The following is a 21,789-nucleotide window of genomic DNA, read 5'->3' as shown; positions in this document are numbered from 1 at the left end:
CAGGGACTGAATCAGTGTCACCTGCATTGGGAAGCAGATTCTTTACCACTCAGCCACCAAGGAAGCCCCTAAGTTTAGAGTGATGATTACTAAATAGAACTTCATTTGTTTTGTTAGTATTTGATCCCCAGGGATGTCCATTTTCCGGTGGGCTGACTCTATTCAAACTAACAATCAGGACTTTGGACACCACAGTAATCATTGAACATAGTCTGGGTAATACTCGGCCTACTTTCATTTGTTCAAATGACACTGTAAGATACCTTCGACCTGCCTTACAATGCCGCCTCTGCACATCCTTGGCGTGTACTCCAGAACAGGAAGGACTCACATCTGAGCAGAGGGGCACCATTAAATATTTTCTTAAGTGATACCTGTGGTCCTAAGATAAGCCTGTTTATTTTCCCCTGCTTTCTTTTACCACATATGTATTATAACTTACTTTAAAAAAAAAATGCTGATATTTTTATTTAATTTTTTTTTTTGGCTGAGTCGGGTCTTCATCACAGCAGATCTTCGTTGTGGCCTGTGGGATCTTTCCTTGCAGTGGGAGGGCTTCTCTCTAGTTATGGTGCAGGGGCTCAGTAGATATGGCGTGTGGGCTTGCCCCACACTATGTGGAATCTTGGTTTCCTTGACCAGCAATCAAACCTGGGTCCCCTACATTGGGAGCTCGGAGTCTTAGCCACTAGACCATCAGGGAAGTCCCTGGGGATCTTTAATGCATTGTGTTTGGGTATGCCAAATATACTATGTCACTGATGACACAGAACATATTGGAGATAATTTTCTAACTTTTGTTTTATTTTTTTCTGTAAATGGTTGTTTTTCATAGTTAAATCATTATCACTTGGCTTTTGCTGCATGAAATCTCATCCCCACTGAAATCAGGAAGCATATGAACAGGCATCTCTTTTTTTAATTAATATTATTTTTGACTGTGCTGGGTCTTCATTGCTGCTCACAGACTTTCTCTAGTTGTGGCGAGCAGGAGCTACTGTAGTTGTGGTGCTTGGGTTTCCCACTGCAGTGGCTTCTCTTGTTTAGGAGCACAGGCTCTCGGCAGGCAGCCTTTTGTAGTTGTGAAGCATGGGCTCAGTAGTTGCGGCTCCCAGGCCCCAGAGCACAGGCTCAATAGTTGTGGCTCATGGGCTTAGTTGCCCTGCGGCATGTGGAATCTTCCTGGACCAGGGAACAAACCTCTGTCTCCTGCATCGGCAGGCAGATTCTTATCCACTGGACCACCGGGGCAGTCCCATTTTCTAACCTTTAAAGGCACCCTTTATATGATCTGTCATATCATTGACCCTGACATTGTTCAGGATCATATACATGTGTGCACCCACACACTGCAGCCCTTGACATCCAGTCTGATGTTCTTTAGCTCATGAAGTTCTTGCTACATTCAGCAGACATCTTAGTTCAGGTATTTGCCCTAAGTGGGCTAATGCCTGCTTTTGACCTTGGGAACAAGAGCTAAATAAGCTATGTTCAAAGATTAGGAGGAGCCAATAGAATGAGACTTATCTTATGAACATGTATATCTACCTGCTTATCCAGTAGTTAAGTTTGCTGCTGTCCTTCATGATTATGTAAAATTGCTTGGAACAAAATTGTTTATATTTTGATATGTTCTTAAAGATTTCCTGGCAGCACCCCCATTCTGCTTTCATCCTTCTAAAGTATTTATCAGGACTTACTATTTCCCTGGTGGCTCAGACGGTAAAGCGTCTGTCTATAATGCAGGAGACCAGGGTTCAATCCCTGGGTTGGGAAGATCCCCTGGAGAAGGAAATGGCAATCCACTCCAGTACTATTGCCTGGAAAACCCCATGGACAGAGGAGCCTGGTAGGCTACAGTCCATGGGGTTGCAAAGAGTCAGACACCACTGAGTGACTTCACTTTCACTACTTCCATAGAGCTGGAAGATTCTCCATATCTAATAACCAGCATTAAGTCATTCCAATATCTGTTCTTCATCCACTATGGCCACGCCCACTGCAGAAGGAGGGCAGATCAGACCGCCCTGCGTCCTTGGCATCCTGGGATTAGGTGTCTACGGATCCGTCTTCACAGATCTAACAACTGATGTGGAAATAAAGAAGGACCTGCCTTTTACCACTCGGTCAGCCATGGGGGAGAAACGCTTCCTGGAAAATATCCTCTCAATAGGAGATGGCTTTTGGATTGAGAGATATATCTGAACTCAGCCCCTGCCCAGTCAAATAAGAATTTACTTGCAGACTTGAGAGAGTTGCAGAGGAGGTCATTTTAAAAACCCTCTATAGAAGCTTAATTATTGCTAAGCACTGGAGCCACTGTCTGACCTCTAGAGAAAAGTCTACGCACTTGGGGAAATATTTGCTTCTTCATGATCTGCCAGGGTCCTAAAAGAGGAAGAGACATTCAGGGAGGGAGAAGGTAACCAGCCATGATTGTATAGGGAGGGCATCTCTCAATTTCACCTGCATTTATGGAGTGAGGCTAGTTGCTGTGCTTGGAACTGGCGTCAAGAGAGACTGGTCAGTATTGCAGCCCTAGAGGAGCTTGAGGGAGCTCTGCCCTCACACAGGGGAGAAGGTATAGGAATGTTGCTTTCTCCCTACAGCACAGCTAAGTTACTCTGGAAATAGAGAAGAGTCTTCTCTTCTCGCCCATGTATCCAGCCCCAGGTTCTGGGAGGATGGTTTCCTAGGGGGGAGGGGCTGAAGCTGGTCACATCTCAGGTCTCTGCATTTCTGAGCAGCAGGGCAGCTACCCATGTTGATGCCCTGGACACCATGGAGGCCACAGGGCTGGAACACAGATAGCCTCGGTAGCTTTAAAACCGCAGGCCTGGAACCCCACAGATGTTCTCCTTTCTCAGGAGTTGCGTTGTTCAGTGAGGCCACAATGCTATGCATCCGGCTGCCCCCCGCCCCATTCCTTTTCCATCCCTCAGCTGGTCCTGAGCTGGTGGCTTCCCTGGGCCTGCCTGCTCTCTGTTCCTTTCAATTCCCCCTGGTTCCCTCACCTCCATAGTCCCAGCCTCCAAAGCTCACAGGAAACTCCAGAAAAGCTGCAGCAGCCTCTTGGGAGCTGAGTTGGTTCTGGGTTAGTTTTCTCCTTGATTCCAGGTGAAGAAGGCGGCAAGAATGGTTCCCAGCCCTGACCTGGAGACCGTTTTGCTATAGACTGTGTGATGAGCTCCGTGGCTCAGGTTCTTTAAAACACAAAAGTCTCCCCTTCACAAAAGCATCATGTAATAAGGAGATGGACTGTGGTTCCTCTACAGCTGAGAACCACAAAGGTTAGTCAGCCACATCTCTGGGTGGCTTAAGTCGTGGATGTGGGGACGCCTGAAGAACCCAACCCAGTGTTTCTCGGCAGCTCAGAGTAGCCCAGAGTGAGTTTCTTTGGTTTAGACACATCTGTTTTTGTGGGGGAAGAACAGGTTTGTCTGGGCTCGGGGAAAACCAGAAGACAAAAGGAAGGCCTCAGAAATGTGACGACTCCAAGGATCTCGCTGAGACCAGAGGAAAAGTGAGTGTTTTATCTCTACCCTACCCAACCCACTGCTGGTATTCACCTCACAACATGTGTCAGAAAATTCGTGTTGAACTAGAGAGGACCAGAACTATGAGAAAAATATAAAAATGAGTTTTGTGCATGAGGATGGTTTCTACATATGCTTGATAACGGAGGCTGTATTGCCTCTACCTCATTTAGATTTCCTTAAAATCCATTCAGCTTTGGCCACCAGTTTTAGGATGGATGATGGAGGCCCTAAGGTTAAACAGGTTAATTTTTTTTTTTTTTTTGACCGCACTGCAGCATGTGGGACCTTAGTTTCCTGACCAGGGATTGAACTCTTCCCCTTGGATTGGCAGCACAGAGTCCTAACCTCTGGACCTGCAGTGAAGTCCCAGACAGGTTAATATTGTGCTACCCATCCAGGACGAGACGTGAGTTGAAATACATCAGCTCTTGGACATTATCTCAGATCAGACATACAAGCAGACAGGCATGATGTTTGGGCAGTGGAGTGAGAGCTGGACAGGTCAATGTCCAGAAGTCAGTGGGGAGGCATAAGCTCAGCAAGAGCAGGGGCTGCAGCTGCCTTATCCAGTCACACAGCCACAGCCCCCAGCCCCCAGCCCGTGGGGTGGGAATGCTCACCACATGCTGGCTGACTGAGTGGAAAGAGGGGGTCCATTAGCAGCTGGAGCAGGACGGCCATCAGCCCCCGGCCCATGGGCGTGGGAAGGCTCACCGCACCCTGGCGGACTGAGTGGAAGGAGGCGGGTCCATTAGCAGCTGGAGCAGGACGGCCCCCAGCCCCCAGCCCGTGGGCGTGGGAAGGCTCACCACATGCTGGCGGACTGAGTGGAAGGAGGGGGGTCCATTAGCAGCTGGAGCAGGAGGGCCCCCAGCCCCCAGCCCGTGGGCGTGGGAAGGCTCACCGCATGCTGGCAGACTGAATGGAAGGAGGGGGGTCCATTAGCAGCTGAAGCAGGACGACCCCCAGCTAGTTTCTAGGAGGAACCCCAGCCCACCCGGCTCGTTATACCAAGTTCCCCATGAAATCGTTCAGACTTGGGGCGTAGGCTCAGCTTGTCTCTGTGTCTGGAGCCTTGTCCTAGACATGGGTTCTGGCTGGTGCCTGCACTTCCCAGAAGTCTGATGGGCGGGGAGGAGGGAGGGGTGGGAGGACGTGGTAACCTCAGCAGTGCTGGCAATCGCTTTGGATTATTTGGGCTTCCGAAGGCACCTGTGAGTGCGAGGCAGAGCCAGCTGTCGCCTTGATCTGGGGACGTGGCAGCAGCACCCCAACTGGCCAAGCCTCACTCCTGCCGCTCACCCACTGCTCCTTGCAGACCCCACTCTCTCTGGACGGCGAGGGAGCGCAACCTGAAGTGTGGGGCCCCCACTCTTCCCCCTGAGCTCAGTCCCTCTTTAAAATCCACAGGAGCTTGAATCACCTTCAAAGTCCAAGTCAGGTGACCATTACAGATCCCCAAGTTGAGATTAGTCTCTGATCTCAAGGTTTCTTGGAGAGAGCCCAGGGGAGCCTGATGCAGCCAGGCAAGTCTGGAGCAATCTGGGGGAAAGGGCCCAGACGGCAGCAGAGCAGGACACACACAGCCTCCCTCTCCACTGCTGTGTTTCATCTCCCTTCCGGTGCTTCTGTCTGTCTCCACCGGGACAAACTCGCTTTGGGACCAGAGTAGCCCACCTTGGTTACTGGAGAGCCTGGAACCCAGGTCATCTAAGAGATGAGATGCCACCAAGGAGCCCAGGATGAGAGGGAAGAGCTAGGTGCCCTGGGATTGGAGCTCAAGAAAAGGGGACTCACAGGGACTTTTCTGATGGCCCAGGGGCTAAGACTCCGAGCTCCCAATGCAGGGGGCCCAGGTTTGATCCTGGGTCAGGGAACTAGATCCCACATGGCTGCAACTAAGAGTTAACAAGCTGCAATTAAAGATCCCGCATGCTGCGAGCAAGACCTGGCACAGCCAAATAAATAAGTAAATATTTAAAAAGAAAAGAGAGGGGACTTCCATTTGGACTGGACACATATATCTTAATTCCCCATTTAAACCTCAGTTACACAGGGGAAGATAAATCTCAAGTATAGGATATACAAGTCATCTTGTTTCTTTCCCAGAAGTGACCCCAATCTCCCCACAGAGAGCAGTGGGGAGATCATCTCTGTCTAGACGTGATCCTGGTTCTGGCTGCTCACTGCCAGGCTTGGGGACCTGGTCCAGGGAAGCCCAAGGTAAGCTGTTACCAGGTTGGTCTCCTGAGCTCACCAGTTGGAGGCTGTTTATGCTGCCCGTGGAGGAGCCTGCCTCCACTCCCAGGACCATTCACAACGGGATGTATCCTAAGTATCAAACCCTGGGGTTGGTCCAGAGAACGCCGCCCCTGAAGATGAGGGGCTTGGCTGAGAGAGCCTTAGAAGTGGTACCACTCTCAGCCCTGGGCGCTCAGCTGGTCACAGGATGCTCTCTCTCCTGCTTCTCATACCTGTTCTCTCCTGCTTCTCATACCTGTTCTCTCCTGGGTCTTGTCTGACTCTCTCAGGCAGGCTTTGGGGCTTATTTTTCTTCCTGGCCCTTGGGTCCCGAGGGCCAGGCCAACCACAGGGGGTGGGCAAGGGGCTGGCTGACTCTCCTGGTCCAGACGCAGGGGGATTCCAGCCAGGAAGAGGGTTCACCTTCTGGAACCCAGCTCAGCTTTAAGTGACACAACACAGACACCTGGGCTTTAGTTTAATGATCAGATTCCAGGGTGGGCTGTCTCGGAAGTCAGTTAACAGTCGAGGAGATGAGAAGACGCACGCAGACTTCCTCATGGCTCCGGTAAACTGGCCAGACGTTTCAGCCTACATTTACTGCATCCTCCTGACTGCCTGAGACCCGGACACCAGGTAACCTCCTGCCTTACCCACTCCCGCATCCTCCCACCCCACCCTGCCCACGGGTGCCAAACGAAGGGGCGAGGCAGAGACTGGCCCGGTGGGAAGGCAGAGCCAGTGCGAGGGTTCAGGTCTTCTGCCTCTCTGCAGTCAGGGCTCGCTCATTTCCAGGTAAGTTCAGCCCAGGCCGTGTCGCCCCTGCACCCCTCCCTGCCTCCCGCCCCAGCACCAGTGGGGCGCGGTTTGAGAGCTAGGCCCTCAGCTCAGGGGGTGTATCTGGCTGCCGACAGGGGTGAGACACGTGGAAGGCCTCCAAGGCCAGCAGTGACTTGTTGATGCGGCTGATGGTAGGGTAGGGGATGAGGTCCACCTTGAACCTGGGGCAGAGAAACATCCATCTAAGCCGAGGTCCGCAGGGCACAGCCTGTGGGCGGTGGGCAGGGCTGGATGAAGCCCCTGGGGCTGGCCGGCGCAGGCCTAGGAAGGCGGCCTGCCGGCTGGGGGCTGCATTCATAGGGAGCTCTCTGCGGAGGGGCGGGTATCCTGCAGGACCATTTCCCGCTGTTCCCACTCAATGGGAACGGGCTGCCGTGGCAGTCTACACGACTTACATGTGTAAGGCTGGTTCTGGGCTCTCATATACAGATTATCTCCCAGCCATTTCATGAGCTTCTTGAGGGGAGGGAATGTGTCTACACATTCCTGTTGCTGCTGCTGCTAAGTCACTTCAGTCGTGTCCGACTCTGTGCGACCCCACAGATGGCAGCCCACCAGGCTCCTCTGTCCCTGGGATTCTCCACGCAAGAATACTGGAGTGGGTTGCCATTCCCTTCTCCAATGCATGCATGCATGCTAAGTCACTTCAGTCGTGTCCAACTCTGTGCGACCCCATGGACAGCAGCCCACCAGGCTCCTCTGTCCACGGGATTCTCTAGGCAAGAGTTCTGGAGTGGGTTGCCATTTCCTTCTCCAACACATTCTTGTTAGTGTTTCCATAACTGTAATAGTCCCTGGAGTGAGAAATGGCAACCCGCTCCAGTATTCTTGCCAGGAGAATCCAATGGACAGAGGAGCCTGGTGGGCTACAGTCCATGGGGTCCCAAAGTCAGGCACAGCTGAGCAACTGAGCACACGCATGTGTATGTGCATGCTCTCTCTCTCTCTCTCTCACACACACATACACACACACACACACACACACAGAGCAGTGCTCAGCACGATGCCTTCCACAGAGAGGTTCTATCTAGGCCTTCCTGAAGGGCTGATGGGAGGAAAGCAGAGCTCACTGCTGGGCACAGACACACCACACGGGAGAGAGCAGGCTCTCAGAGAGTCTCCTTCAGGAGTGTCCACCAGGTGAGACACCCCCTCCTGGGAGCAGGGACTATGAGGCATCCCCTGGGCTGTGGTGGGCATGGCAACGGTGTTACACCAGCTTCTCCTGGCCGTCTCCTATGGGCCACAGTGGCTGCTGTGGCCTGGCACGGGGTGGGGGGGGGGTACGTTGGCCAGTCAGGGAGAGTCTGCATGAGATGTCACCTCAGTAGATGAAGTCAGGGCCTGACAGTAGGAGGAAGCTGGGTGTTTTGAGGGGAGCGGCCAGGAGGAGGAGAAAGGGTGCCGTGGCGCGCTCTTACCTGTCAGCATTTGCCACCTGCGGCGCTAAGCACAGGTCAGCCATGGACACCTGCAAAGAGGGTCAGGGGGGCTTTCATCAGGGGGTGCACCTCAGGCTCACGCCGGTGCCTGTACCGGGGTGCTGGCCTCTGACGCTGCCATCTGTCTCTGGCCCTTCTACCCACCCCAAGGCTGCCCTCCCCCTGCTTGTCTCCCGTGGGCCCAGGCGGGGTCTGTCCCTTGGGTAGAAACACTTCTCCCAGCTAAGCTCCAGCTGCCCTGACAACCAGCTCTGTGGGTAGCCAGAGAAGGCCCGCCTGCCTCAGTGGACAGTACTGTCCTCGTTAAAAACCACCAGCATGTAGGGAGGGCGCCCAGCAGGGACGGGATGCCTCTGGGTGCGGGCTGGGGGTGGCGCTCGGGAACCAGAATTACCACAGGGCCAGGGCCTCAGCCTATATGAGCCGAGGATGCCTGAACCCTAGAATCCTGTCACTGGAAGGGAATGGAGACACTGTCTAGTCTAATCCCTCATGTGACAGCTGGACCACCTCTGCATTTTGGAGACGAAGTCTTTGACTTGAATACCTCGAGGAATGAGAAACTCACTTCCTCTTGAGGCAGCTGACCAAGGGGACCACAGGAGCGCCCCACGAGCCAACTTCTGCTTAACACAGAGGGTGCCCTCCCCCACGCCCACCGCAGCCGCCTCCTTGGGAAGCTCTGGAGACCGAGCCTGCCCCAGGCTGGAGGGAGGCGGCTGAGTCTCAGGGGGAGACGGCGGCAGCCTGAGGCGGCCCGGGGAGGGGCTTACCTCGTCCCCCACACAGTACCTCCCCGCCGTGCTCTGCAGGATCTGCTCCAGAGCTGTGGGGAGGCAACACGGCGACTCTCACTCTGGGCACGGAAAGGGGAGATCAGCCTTTCTGGGCTTTGGCATCCATAGCTATGACAAGGGCAGCTGTCTTGAGTAGCAAGGCTGGAGTGTGTGCTGGAGGGAATGCGGCCATCGGGCCTGGAGATGGGTGATGGGGTGTGGGGGTGCCTGCCCTCGGCAATTGCAGCTACTCTTCCCTCCCAAGAGGACAAGACCTGCCGCTGGCCAAGGCAGTGGTTCTCACGCTGAGGGGCGCCGCGTTGCGGGCCTTGGCTTCCTGCCCGCAGTGGGCAGTGGAGCAGAAGCTGGGCCTCTTATCTTCCAAAGGACTCGGGCGTGAGGGTCACAGAAGCACCAGGGGTTCAGGTCAGGTTTGCTTGCTGCCCAACCCACTGCCCCCTCAGCCCTGCCCATCATGCCACCACTGTCAAGGCCAAAGGGCCTGGGAGGTTGCTGTAGATGCCCGGGGCCCTGGGTGTGAGGGCCATTTCTCTGAGAGGTCACCAGGGGGCAGCTCACAGGAGCGGGGACTCACCATTAAAGCCAGAAGTGATGGCCTGCTGGGCCCAGGTCAGCTGGTTCTCCTGTCCCACCTGCTTCAGGACAGACAGGTTCTGTGTGGCCCAAGGAAAAATCAGGGGTGAGCTCTGGGAGCCAGGCTGAGCCCACCCACTCCTCCAAGGCCCCTCAGGCAAGCCCAGTTCTCATGCGGCCTTTGACTGTACACCTGTCCTACCCTGGACCCTGCGAGCTCCTTCCTCCCATCTGGGCCCCGGGTTGGAAGGGAGGTGACCATCTTGGAGGCCACCTTCTCAGGCTGCCCCAGAGTCCCCTGCAGTCTGGAAGCCTGTGACTCCAGCAGAGACGTGGAAGGTGGGGGTGCACCCCAAGGCCTCTCTCCCTTGCGTCCAGTGCTTCTCCGTGACATGGTTCCTTGTGAAGAGGGGGTGTTGATACAGGGTAGGGGGCAGGATGGGGGAGGCACACAGGACTAGCTTTCAGGAGATCCAGATGGATGTCTGTCTGCTCTAACTTCCTTTGTTAAAAAAAAAAGCAACAAGGGGGCACAGGTGCACAGTCCGGGGTCTGTCACTCTTGAGTCACTCCACCTCTCTGGGCTATTTTCTTCTTTTTTGGATCCTTGAGACTATACAGTCCATGGAATTCTCCAGGCCAGAATACTGGAGCGAGTAGCCTTTCCCTTCTCCAGGGGATCTTCCCAACCCAGGGATTGAACTCAGGTCTCCTGAATTGCAGGCAGATGTTTTACCAGCTGAGCCACAAGGGAAGCCCTGGGCTATTTTCTTATTTGCAAAGTCACTCCATCTTTCCGGGCTATTTTCTTTTTTGCAAAGTCAGGAGTTAGCACAGATGAATTTTTTAAAAAACAGATGAACTCTTTTAACAGTTTTCTGTTCTGCTACTGCTGCTGCTGCTAAGTCGCTTCAGTCGTGTCCGACTCTGTGCAACCCCATAGACGGCAGCCCACCAGGCTCCCCCGTCCCTGGGATTCTCCAGGCAAGAACACTGGAGTGGGTTGCCATTTCCTTCTCCAATGCATGAAAGTGAAAAGTGAAAGTGAAGTCACTCAGTCGTGTCCGACTCTAGCGACCCCATGGACTGCAGCCTACCAGGCTCCTCCATCCATGGGATTTTCTAGGCAAAAGTACTGGAGTGGGGTGCCATTGCCTTCTCCATTTCTGTTCTACCAGTGACAATTAAAAAAAAAATCTGAAGCGAATCCCAGTCTATGACAGAGAACAGGTGAAAGGGAGGCTGCTCTGGGTCAAGGCAGGACCTGGGTGACTCACCTCTCCCTGCCTCCTAGCCCCTTCCCACCTCAGAGGGAGGTGCTGCCTCTGGAGGTGTCCTTGGAAAGCTGGGGGCCCCCAGGGGATGGGTATTTTCTGGCTCCCCTCTTCCCTCTGCCCCACAATCCAGGGCCAAGTCCCTGAGGGTCCCCTCTGTCCTCCTGCCCCCAGCCCCCACCCACTGACGAGCTGGGTGCCGAGGGTGGGCTCGCAGGAGCGAGGGGAGGGAGGGAGCGCACACACACAGGAGCTGCACCTGCAGGGGCTGGATGCCACTGGCGATGAGGTCGGACACCATGCGCACCTGCGCCCTCTTCTTTGGGTCCCGAGGCAGGAGTCGCGGCGTGGGCCGGGTCTCCTCCAGATACTCGATGATGGCCAGCTGTCCAGAGGGGAGCAGTGAGACAGGGACCAGAGGGGACGGCCGATTCCTCCTCCTCCACTCCTCCACTGCACTACGTCGTTCAGTCACGTCCGACTCTTCGTGGCCCCACGGACTGCAGCCCACCAGGCTCCTCTGTCCATGGGATTCTCCAGGCAGGAATACTGGAGTGGGTTGCCATGCCCTTCTCCAGGGCATCTTCCCGACCCAGGGATCGAACCCAGGTTTCTTACGTCTCCTGCATTGGCAGGCAGGTTCTTTACTACTAGTGCCACCCGGGGAAGCCCAAATCACCATCCCACCTTTTTTATCCTTCTTACCATCCTCCCCTCGAGCCCCGTGAAGCCAAGAGGCTCCCCAGGAGGACAAGCTCATTTTGGGCCCTTGTCCTGCTGAGCTTGGGCTCCCCCCATGCTTAAGTCTCCCCTCAGTTTCCAAAGCAAGCGGGCAACCTCCCTCCCTCCTGCGTCCCTCCTAAGAGCTGGGCACCCTGGGTAGACACAGGGAAGGAAGGTCCGTGAGGTCCTCTTGTCCAGGCCCCATACTCATGCGGGGTCTCCCGAAGCTTCCACTTACGGACTGGCCGATGGTGATCCCATCAATCTTCAGGGCTGGCACCTGCTTCATGGGATTCAGGGCCTGGAATTCTCCAGAGAACTGTGGAGACGAGGCTCTGGTGGACTGGGCGGCCGGGGCTGAGCCAGCTAAAGCAGAGAGGAGCAAGCAGGAAGCCCCCAGCCTACTGCCCACCTGCACCCACCTCCCTGGGGAAGGCCCTGGCTCCAAGGCCCCGGGTGACACCTGGGGGAATCCGTGCAGAATCCCGAAGCCCAGTGGCTGCTGAGACACAAGCTTTGTCCCAGTGGCCTGGCTGTGTGCTTGTCCCTGCACCTCGTATGTGGCCACCAAGGCGCCTCTGCAGGGTTCACCACCCGCCCTCCTGGAGTCGTGCTGTGGTATAGCTCCTGGAACCTGGGCCTCCCCATGGCCCCGGCAGCTGCTGCACAGCCTGCTGCCCTGTCCCATGAGGGAAAGCCAGCAGCCTTCTCCGGCCGTGGGGACTACAGGGCACAGGACTACAGGGTTCATCCTCATGGGCAGAAGTCTGCATCCCCTGCTGGGCCCCTCTCCGAGGCCTCTGCCTCCTACATCGTGGCCTGGGGGCGGCCTCCTTACCTGCTGGCCCCCATCCTTTGTGAGGTTGATGGCTACTGTCTCATAGTCGATGTTTTTCAAGGCCAGAGCTAGGAGAGATGGGAGACGGCAGTTGGGTGACCGCCTCCGACCACATTCCCCAGGGTGACCAGAGAGATGGAGTCTTCTTTCTCTGCACCACTGGGGGAAGTCCTGGGCCCTGCTTCCCATCTCCCTTGACCAGCATCTGCTCTCCTACCCCAGGGCCCTGACGCTCTGTCTCTCTTCCTCCTGGGCTCACTGTATCCCCAGGGGAGGCCTTTGGGGAGCCCACGCCGTGGGCTCCTGGAGGACAGCAGGGAAGTGTCCCCGTCATCTCTGCCCCCTGCAGGGCCTCACCTAGCAGGGAGCGGGGCTGATGTGTTGGAGACACGCACTCATTTCCCCAGCCAAAGCCATCTGAGGGCTGAGGGAAGGCACTCAGTGACCAGGCAGGGCCCACATGGACTGATGACACTCTGGTTCTGTTTAGAGAGGAAGCCCTTTCTAATCCATTCTCTCTGTTCTTCAGGTTGTTGACTGCAGATTCCAAGCAGGGTGCTGGGACTCTCTGGTGGTCTCAGAGAGGCATAGCTGGGACTCCTAGTGGCTGGATTTCCTCTCCTCCTCCTTTGATGTTTCCCCACCCCCCACCACCCATCCCGGCAAAGTGAGGGTAAAACAGTCAATCGCAGTGGAGGAGACTGTAAAAGTGTGCACACTTGTGCATTAAAATACGGCGATGACCGGCATCAGGCAAAGGAATGAGGGGAGGAGGCTGAGACATGTCACAGTCTGCAGAGCCTGGAGAACACTGGGCTCTGTCAGCTGTGGTCAGCTCCACCCTGGAGGGTGAGCGTGGTCGGGCCGGGCCGGAGGCCAAGGCACACCGGGCTCGCAGAGACAGCGCCCACGCTGCTGGTCTGGCCCAGCCAGGGCGGAGGCTGTGGGCCGGAGGAGGGCGTCTTCTTCGAGGAACGTGTCCTCCGGCAGCCCGATGCTCTTGCCCACCGAATCTAGCAAATACCAGGGGCCTGTGGGAAGAGGGGGTCGTGGAGGATGGCTTCGTAGTCAGGACGGGGCTCCTGGTAGCAGGCTGCCGGGGTTCAAATGCCATCACATTCACCCGCTAGCCTCATGGCCTTGGGCAGGTAACTTCATGAGCCTCTGTGCCCGTTTCCCCAGCTGACAGGCAGCACAGGGTAGGAAAGAACATGGACTCTGGAACAACCAGACTAGCTGGGTCAAATTCCAGCTCCGCCCCTTACTGGCTACGTGACCTTGGGCAAGTACCCTTGGGCAATCTCCCTGTGCCCCAGTTTCCCCACCAGTACAATGGTGACACCAGTAATAACTCCCTCCTAGGGTTGTTCAGGTTTAAATGGAGTCATGGACACAAAAGCACTCAGCACCATTCTCTCTCGGCAAGAGCCTATGACTCTGAGCTTGGCCAAGGGCTGAGTGAAGCTGAGCGAGAGAAGGGTCAGATGAGGACTGAACCAGAGGGGCCGCGGTTTCTCCTTCCCTGAGGCCTCTGGGGTTGACACTGGCCAGTTCTGTTTAATTTGCCAGATCAAATAAGATAAGAAGTGAGGAATGCCAGCTGTTCCCTGCCAGTTACCAAGGACCTCTGAGTTCTCTGAGGTTGCCTGAAGCATGGTTGCTATGGGGCTTTGGAGAGCAGTGTGGGAGAGGTGGCGGGTCCAAGAGGAAAAACAGCCCCTTCCTTCCTCTTGTTGGCTTTGCAAGGTAGACATGCCTTCAAGGCTGAGGGCTCCAGGAGATCTGCTGGGGGTGGTACCCTGAAAAGCTGGTACCCAGCTTTTCACCCACACTTCCCTCCACCCTACCCCACCCTGGCTATCAGTGGAGGCACAGCTCTTACCGATTCGAACTCTCCATGAGCAGGAGCTTCGGAAATAGGAATACAGGATGGGCTGAGGAGAGAGGAAGAGGAGGCACGTTAACCCATGCTTGGTGGGTTCTCAGCCCCAGAAGTCCACTGGAGGGGAGGCAACTCCCAGCCAGGAGGCTCCCAGCAAGCCAGGCCTCCTTCCTTAGGCCTGCATCGGGAAAATTCAGGCCAGACTCAGAGCTATCTGGGATAGAAGCCTTGGGGGTCGTGTGGTGACTCCAACTGTGCTGTCATGCGTCCCTGAGGTCCCAGGGACTCCCCACAGGGGAAGCCAGTCTGCAAATGCTTTCCTTACCTTGCTCGATTCAGCCATGCTGCTGTGGTGACCCCTGGCCTCTCAGGGAACATCCACTCTCATAGAGCTGCAGGGCAGGGGGAGTAACTCTAAAGGGGTGGATCCTACTACCAGCCAATGGGAAGCTGGGCTAAACAGGCATCAGGGGAACTTTGAGTCTGGTCAGAAGGCCTCTTGAACTTGTGGGAAGCCTTTTCTGCTTCTGGTGGAGCCGGGTCTGGTGTCCCGGGCAGACAGGAGGCGTAGTTTTGAGGTAGTAGTTCACGTGGTGCAGTGGGCTGGGAGCTGGCATACCTGGGGTCTGGTCCCAGGGCAGGAACTAGCTCTGCGTGACTGGGCACAGAGCCCTGCCTTCTCTAGTCTTCAGCTCCCTCATCTGTGAAACGAAGGGTTGCCCTAAAATGACAGCTTAATACCTTCTGACAGTGGCAGAGATATTGGGAAATCTAATTTTCTGAGCTTTGGTGCCCATCTCTTTCAACATTCCAGCTACCAGTCCTCCATGCTCTCAAGTGATCTCATTAAAACAGCTAGGGAATATGCCCATTGACTCCAAAGCTGAGGTCACAAGCTGGCAGCCCACAGTGTTCTGTTTGGTCTATACTGTATTTAAAAACCTTTCAATTAGTTGCTAACATTAAAAATCATATTGTTTTATATATAAATCCTGTTGCCTGTTTTTCCTTAAAAAAAAAAAAAAGTCTGGCGATACTGGACTGTTTTCTGAGTAGCAACACTGACCAGAGACCATTAATCACCCCCTTTAGAGAAAGCACGCCCTCTCAGATCTGCCATGGTCCTGTCCCTCATTTTTGTTGCTTTAAAGCCCCTGAAGGCAATAGCATGTGAGACATCACCTCTAAACTTTTGGGACTCAAAGTTAGTTTCTCTGGTGCTTCCAGGTACCCAGCATTTCAAAGCAGAACCCAGGACAGAATTACCAGTAATTAGCACTCATGAATCTTCCAGCAGACACATATGTAGCCTTATGGATGAGGGAGAACTCAACAGAATTTCTCAGATTACCCCTGTCTACCATCTCTCTATAGACACTTCACCCAAGTTTCTTTCTGCTTCTGCAGGCACCAGGTCACCAAGCTGCTTGCTACTGAGTCATTTCCTAGGGAGGTCGATAAGAAGTCTAGGGGTCCCCAAGGAGAGAGGGGTCTGGAATTCTCAAGGAGGAAGAAGTTCAGTTCAGTTGCTCAGTGGTGTCTGACTCTTTGTGATCCCATGAATTGCAGCACGCCAGGCCTCCCTGTCCATCACCAACTCCCAGAGTTCACTCAAACTCACATCCATCGAGTCAGTAATGCCATCCAGCCATCTCATCCTCTGTCATCCCCTTCTTCTCCTGCCCCCCATCCCTCCCAGCATCAGAGTCTTTTCCAACGAGTCAACTCTTCGCATGAGGTGCCCAAAGTACTGGAGTTTCAGCTTCAGCATCAGTCCTTCCAAAGAACACCCAGGGCTGATCTCCTTTAGAACAGACTGGTTGGATCTCCTTGCAGTCCAAGGGACTCTCAAGAGTCTTCTCCAACACCACAGTTTAAAAGCATCAATTCTTCGGTGCTCAGCTTTCTTCACAGTCCAACTCTCACATCCATACATGACTACTGGAAAAACCATAGCCTTGACTAGAGGGACCTTTGTTGGCAAAGTAATGTCTCTGCTTTTGAATATGCTATCTAGGTTGGTCATAACTTTCCTTCCAAGGAGTAAGCATCTTTTAATTTCATGGCCGCAATCACTAACTGCAGTGATTTTGGAGCTCCAAAAAATAAAGTCTGACACTGTTTCCACTGTTTCCCCATCTATTTACCATGAAATGATGCCATGATCTTCGTTTTCTCAATGTTGAGCTTTAAGCCAACTTTTTCACTCTCCTCTTTCACTTTCATCAAGAGGTAACGATTCCTCTTCACTTTCTTGCATAAGGGTGGTGTCATCTGCATAGCTGAGGTTATTGATATTTCTCCCAGGCAATCTTGATTCCTTCCTTGTGCTTCCTCCAGCCCAGCATTTCTCATGATGTACTCTGCATATAAGTTAAATAAGCAGGGTGACAATACACAGCCTTGATGTACTCCTTTTCCTACTTGGAACCAGTCTGTTGTTCCATGTCTAGTTCCAGTTCTAACTGTTGCTTCCTGACCTGCATATAGATTTCTCAAGAGGCAGATCAGGTCGTCTGGTATTCCCATCTCTTTCATAATTTTCCATAGTTTATTGTGATCCATACAGTCAAAGGCTTTGGTATAGTCAATAAAGCAGAAATAGATGTTTTTCTGGAACTCTCTTGCTTTTTTGATGATACAGCAGATGTTGGCAATTTGATCTCTGGTTCCCCCGCCTTTTCTAAAACCAGCTTGAACATCTGTAAGTTCACGGTTCACGTATTGCTGAAGTCTGGCTTGAAGAATTTTGAGCATTACCTTACTAGCATGTGAGATGAGTGCAATTGTGTGGTAGTTTGAGCATTCTTTGGCATTGCCTTTCTTTGGGATTGGAATGAAAATGGACCTTTTCCAGTCCTGTGGCCACTGCTGAGGAGTGGCCACAAGGAGGAAGAAAGGACAAAATTTTTTTGCTCTACATTCCTTAAGATTATATAACAATGTATCCTGCCAGAGGACAGTCTCTGGATTATACCTTCTGGCTAATCCTGTTATCTTAAAATGTAAATTATGGGAGTAGGTTTGGTCTTTACAAGGATTAGATAGATAGATAGATAGTGAAGTCTGACTCTTTGCAACCCCAGGGACAGTAGCCAACCAGGCTCCTCCGTCCATGGGATTTTCCAGGCAAGAATACTAGAGTGGGTTGCCATTTCCTTCTCCAGGGGATCTTCCCGACCCACGGATTGAACCCAGGTCTCCGGCATTGTAGGCAGACGCTTTACTGTCACCAGGGAACTTTTTACAAGGATTATATAACAATAATGTACCTTGCCTGAGGACAGTCTCTGGATTAAACCTTCTGCTAATCCTGTTATCTTAAAATGTAAATTATGGGAGTAGGTCTGGTCTTTACAACCTCCAGACATTCTTTGGATTCACTGGAGAGTATATAACTCCATTGCCTTAGAGAGTATATAACTCATTGCATTACTCCATAGCAAGAGGGTACTCTTTCTACCCCCTTCTGATGTCTATGTCAGAAGCTTTCTCTATCTCCTTTATACTTTAATAAAACTTTATTACACAAAAGCTCTGAGCGATCAAGCCTCATCTCTGGCCCTAGATTGAATTCTTCTCCTCTGGAGGCCAAGAATCCCAGCATCTTTGCGTGGTTCAGCGACAAGCTTTCATCTCGGGGGCTCATCCAAGATTCTTCAGAACAAGGTAAGGATGCTTGGAGCTCTAGTTCTTTGTTCTCCTAGTGAACACGTTTTCTGCTGTACTTTACTAACTCTACGCTGTGCTTGTGTGAATGAATGAAATGCCCTGCGTGAAGCAAGTGAGGAGCCCTGCTCTGCGGTTCCACAGTGACCTCATACGGCTTATGGCAGAAACCTGTCGGGGGTTTATACCAACCTGCCAATGCCAAGAGGCATCCAATGTCTCCTTCGGTGACCAACCAGAAATGGGCAAAGCATGTGGACCGAACTCTTTCTCAGTCAAACTTTCGGTCTCTTTGACCATTTCATAACTCCTTGGAAATTAGGAGTACTAACCTAATCTGTCGCATCATAGACTTTCAAGGGACTTATGAGCTATGCTGTTACTGTGTATTGTTACTTAGATCCCAAACTTGGATTGGTAGTCAGGAAGCGCCTAGCCTCACTAGGAATCGAAAGTTTGGAAGTTAGATGGAGCTCTAGCTACAAGAGCATCTCTGAGGTTAAAGGTTACTGAGATTGGAACTACAATGGGTTTTTTTTTTACTTTGGTAACGCTGGGTCTTAGTGGACCAGAGGAGACTCTTATACTGGTGTGGTGACGCTTAGGAGGCTCTTATACTGGTATGATGATGCTTGGAAGGAACATCTCAGTTTTATGTTCCTTATCGGTCTTATTGTGGTCAGGAATATACTCAGGGTCGTGCACAGGCACTCAGGTGATGAACGGTGCCCCCAGCGATCTTAGCCTGGGAGGCATTCCAGAAGGTTACTCTGATTGCACCCCAGGTGGCATCAGAGGTAATGGTGAAGAGCCGGATGTTAGGGATGCCATCAGGTCTATCCCTGGTACATCCCCACCCCGTCTCGGTGGTAGAACCGAGAGGGACGAGTACGGCGCCTGCGTCGGTTAAGTGACAGATTAAGTCTGACCAGGAAAGAAAAGCTTTGGTGTAAAATCTGTCTATTCCCCCATCTAGAGCAAGGAGGGATGCCTCCAGTAGAAAGATGGCACTGGTCACTTTTTTTCTCTCTTACAGATGGGCGCTAACTATTCCAGCCTCAGTCCTTTGAACTATATCCTGAAAAATGGATAGATTTGATGCCCAGGGCTTAAAGAATTTACACCTGGTCTTCCTATGTGATACTGCATGGTCATGGTATCCATTAGAGGATGGCAAACAGTGGCCAGTTGGAGGGTCTCTTAAGTATAATACTGTTTTACCATTAGACTGGTTCTGTAGAAAACAAGGGAAATGGGTACAAATAGCATATGTGTTGTCCTTTTTTCTCTCTGTGAAATATGCCAGACTTGTGTCCTAAGGGTATAGATTTGGGTGTGACTCCTTCAGGTCCCTCCTGTCCTCCTACTTTATTAGATGAGATGGAGGACAGGAGACAAAGAGATAAAGAAAAGCAAGTTTCTCCAATCTATCCCTGGGATCATATGCACAGAGCAGCCAGAGAGACTGAGGAACAGCCACACAAGCTGTTGCTTCTTCATGAAGCACCCACCGGGAGAAATAATCAGTCTATGAGAGTTAATAAGCCTTTTTCTTATTAAGAAATACAAAGAATCAAGGAGGATCTGGGAGACTATTTAGAGGACCCAGAAAGATATATTAGAGCTTTTAAAGGTGTTACTCTGCTTTATGACCTTACTTGGAAGGATGATGTATATCTTGGAAAAACGCTGACTCCCGACTCAAAAACTCATTGGAAAGTATATAACTCCATTGCTAACACTAGCAAGCGGGTACTCTTTCTACCCTCTTCTGATGTCTACGTCAGAAGCTTTCTCTATCTCTTTTATACTTTAATAAAACTTTATTACACAAAAGCTCTGAGCAATCAAGCCTCGTCTCTGGCCCTGGATTGAATTCTTCTCCTCTGGAGGCCAAGAATCCCAGCATCTTTGTATAGTTCAGCAACAACCTTTCACTACCTGACCCTGCTTTCATCATCCTCGAAATACCAACTCCACTTTCCATGCAGGTAAGGACACAAGTGGGAACCCAGTCCTCCTAAATTAGTTCCTGAGCCTGAGAGTTTTAGTCTATCCTGAAGGCAACTTTCATGGGGAAAGTGAAGATAGTTCTGGCACAGAGGGCAAGTGATAGGCAGCAGACATCCTTGGAGGAAGAGTTTGGTGGCCACAATTAGATGTACCCTGCTCCACAGTGCCTCCCTTTCCTTACCTGGTTAGGCTGGAGGGGGCCCCTGAGGCCCAGAGGCAGCAACTGCTGAAACAGAATGGAATCTCTAGACAGCCGCAAACAGTAGCTTAGAATCTCTGAAGAAACACCTTACCTAGTTACTGAATGTTATACCTTTGACCTGTGCTAAGGGTGAGCACAGAACCACTGTAAATGCCATTAAGCCCTCACGTTTCCTACTTATGGGCCACCAGCAGATATAACCAAGGGCGGTTTCTGGTCTCTCTCTTACCAATGATACCTGCATAAACCATTCCATATTCCTTTTTGCATTTGCAGAGCTAAATTTTAAAAGTTAAAAGAGTGAAGTCACTCAGTCATGTCCGACTCTCTGCGACCTCATGGACAGTAGCCCACCAGGCTCCTCAGACCATGGGATTTTCCAGGCAAGAATACTGGAGTGGATTGCCATTTCCTTCTCCAGGGGATCTTCCTGACCCAGGGATTGAACCCAGGGCTCCTGTATTGCAGGCAGACGCTTTACCATCTGAGCCACCAGGGAAAGTTCTATTATTATTAAAGCTATGCTATATTCCACCTGATGTTCCTGCCACCTTCCTTTGAGCTACAATCGCTGTTCTCACTCTTTAATAAAGAGATTGATATAGCGGTTTGGGGACAGGCCTGGGAAATGCAAATTAAAACCGGTAAAGTCTCCAAGTGATTGTTATGACCACAAGTGCCACCACCTCCCCTTGGCACTCTCTCAAAATGCAAACAACCCTGGAAGGCTATTTGCTCACTGTAAGACCCGATGCTGAAGCTGAAACTCCAATACTTTGGCCACCTGATGCGAAGAGCTGACTCCTTGGAAAAGACCCTGATGCTGGGAAAGAGTGAGGGCAGGAGGAGAAAGGAGGAGGGGACGACAGACGATGAAATGGTTTGATAGCATCACCGACTCGATGGACATGAGTTTGAGTAAATTCCGGGAGCTGGTGATGGACAGGGAGGCCTGGCGTGCTGCAGTCCGCGGGTTCGCAAAGAGTCGGGCACGACTGGACTGAACTGAAATGAACTCAACTGAGACCTGTAGGGCTGACCGCCGGGAAAAAGTACGCAGGCCAGTGTGCAGAACAGGGAGACGAGAAACGGTGCTAGGAAGCCCCAGCGGGTCGAGCTGGGGGCTGGCGAGACTAGCACGAAGGGTACGACTAAAACAACCCGCGGAACCTCGAGTTCCGTGCCTCGGGCCCAATCCCCGCTCCAACCCCCAAAGACAGTGCAACGCGCAGGCGCAGAGCCGAGTCCGAGCGGCGCACGGCCTGCTGGGAGTCTTTGTGGGAGCTGTGGGCGGGGCCGAGCGTCACCTTTGACCCCGGCCCCAGGGTTGTCTCAGTGTTTCTAAGCAGCGGCCCCTCGCCTCAGATACGCGGCACAGACCTTCCCTACTTGCATCTCGCGCTGCGGGCGGCCCCTCCTTCCGGGTCAGGAAACTTCGCGCCGGCGACTCTCCGACTCGGCGACGATTCGGGCCCAGTGGGACCCTAAAACGTCGAACTTCGGTTTTAGTCTGGGTAGAAGAGAGGGTCCGGCCCCCAACACGTCAGAACTTCAGTTTTGGTCTTGGTAAAAGCGAGGGGCCGGACCCAACACGTCAGGACTTCGGTTTTGGTCAGGGTAGAAGCGAGGGGCCGGACCCAACACGTCAGGACTTTGGTTTGGGTCTCGGTAAAAGTGAGGGGCCGGACCCAAGACGTCAGGACTTTGGTTTTGATCTGGGTAGAAGCGAGGGGCCGGCCGAGCATGCGCCCCAAAG

The 21,789-nt window shown here is 52.7% G+C and overlaps 1 protein-coding gene across 3 annotated transcripts; it reads right to left on the bottom strand.

Moving 5' to 3' along the window:
* Positions 1-6,241: 6,241 nt before the first annotated feature.
* Positions 6,242-21,755, bottom strand: GSTZ1 (glutathione S-transferase zeta 1). Of its 3 annotated transcripts, none has more exons than XM_027552522.1 (9): positions 21,414-21,755; positions 14,150-14,201; positions 12,268-12,335; positions 11,668-11,748; positions 10,966-11,091; positions 9,434-9,512; positions 8,836-8,888; positions 8,042-8,091; positions 6,242-6,781 (listed from the first exon to the last, which is right to left on the bottom strand). In XM_027552522.1, the coding sequence occupies exons 1-9, from the start codon at positions 21,426-21,428 to the stop codon at positions 6,655-6,657; spliced, it is 651 nt and encodes a 216-aa protein (XP_027408323.1). In that variant the 5' UTR covers positions 21,429-21,755; the 3' UTR covers positions 6,242-6,654. The 3 variants fall into 3 exon arrangements, with proteins under 3 accessions (XP_027408323.1, XP_027408322.1, XP_027408324.1); XM_027552521.1 differs by lacking the exon at positions 21,414-21,755 and adding an exon at positions 14,475-14,694; XM_027552523.1 differs by lacking the exons at positions 6,242-6,781; positions 8,042-8,091; positions 8,836-8,888; positions 9,434-9,512; positions 21,414-21,755 and adding exons at positions 9,530-9,831; positions 14,475-14,717.
* Positions 21,756-21,789: the final 34 nt, after the last annotated feature.

Source organism: Bos indicus x Bos taurus, chromosome 10 (assembly GCF_003369695.1).
Source record: "Bos indicus x Bos taurus breed Angus x Brahman F1 hybrid chromosome 10, Bos_hybrid_MaternalHap_v2.0, whole genome shotgun sequence".
In the NCBI taxonomy this organism is placed as follows: Eukaryota; Metazoa; Chordata; class Mammalia; order Artiodactyla; family Bovidae; genus Bos; species Bos indicus x Bos taurus.
This window is presented reverse-complemented; position numbering and strand designations above follow the sequence as displayed.

Coding starts and splice junctions, on each gene's coding strand:
- GSTZ1 (XM_027552521.1), bottom strand. Junction 12,336..14,149: donor CTCATGGAGAGTTCGAATCG/GTAAGAGCTGTG, acceptor CATCTCTCCTAG/CTCTGGCCTTGAAAAACATC. Junction 11,749..12,267: donor CAAAGGATGGGGGCCAGCAG/GTAAGGAGGCCG, acceptor TCGTCTCCACAG/TTCTCTGGAGAATTCCAGGC.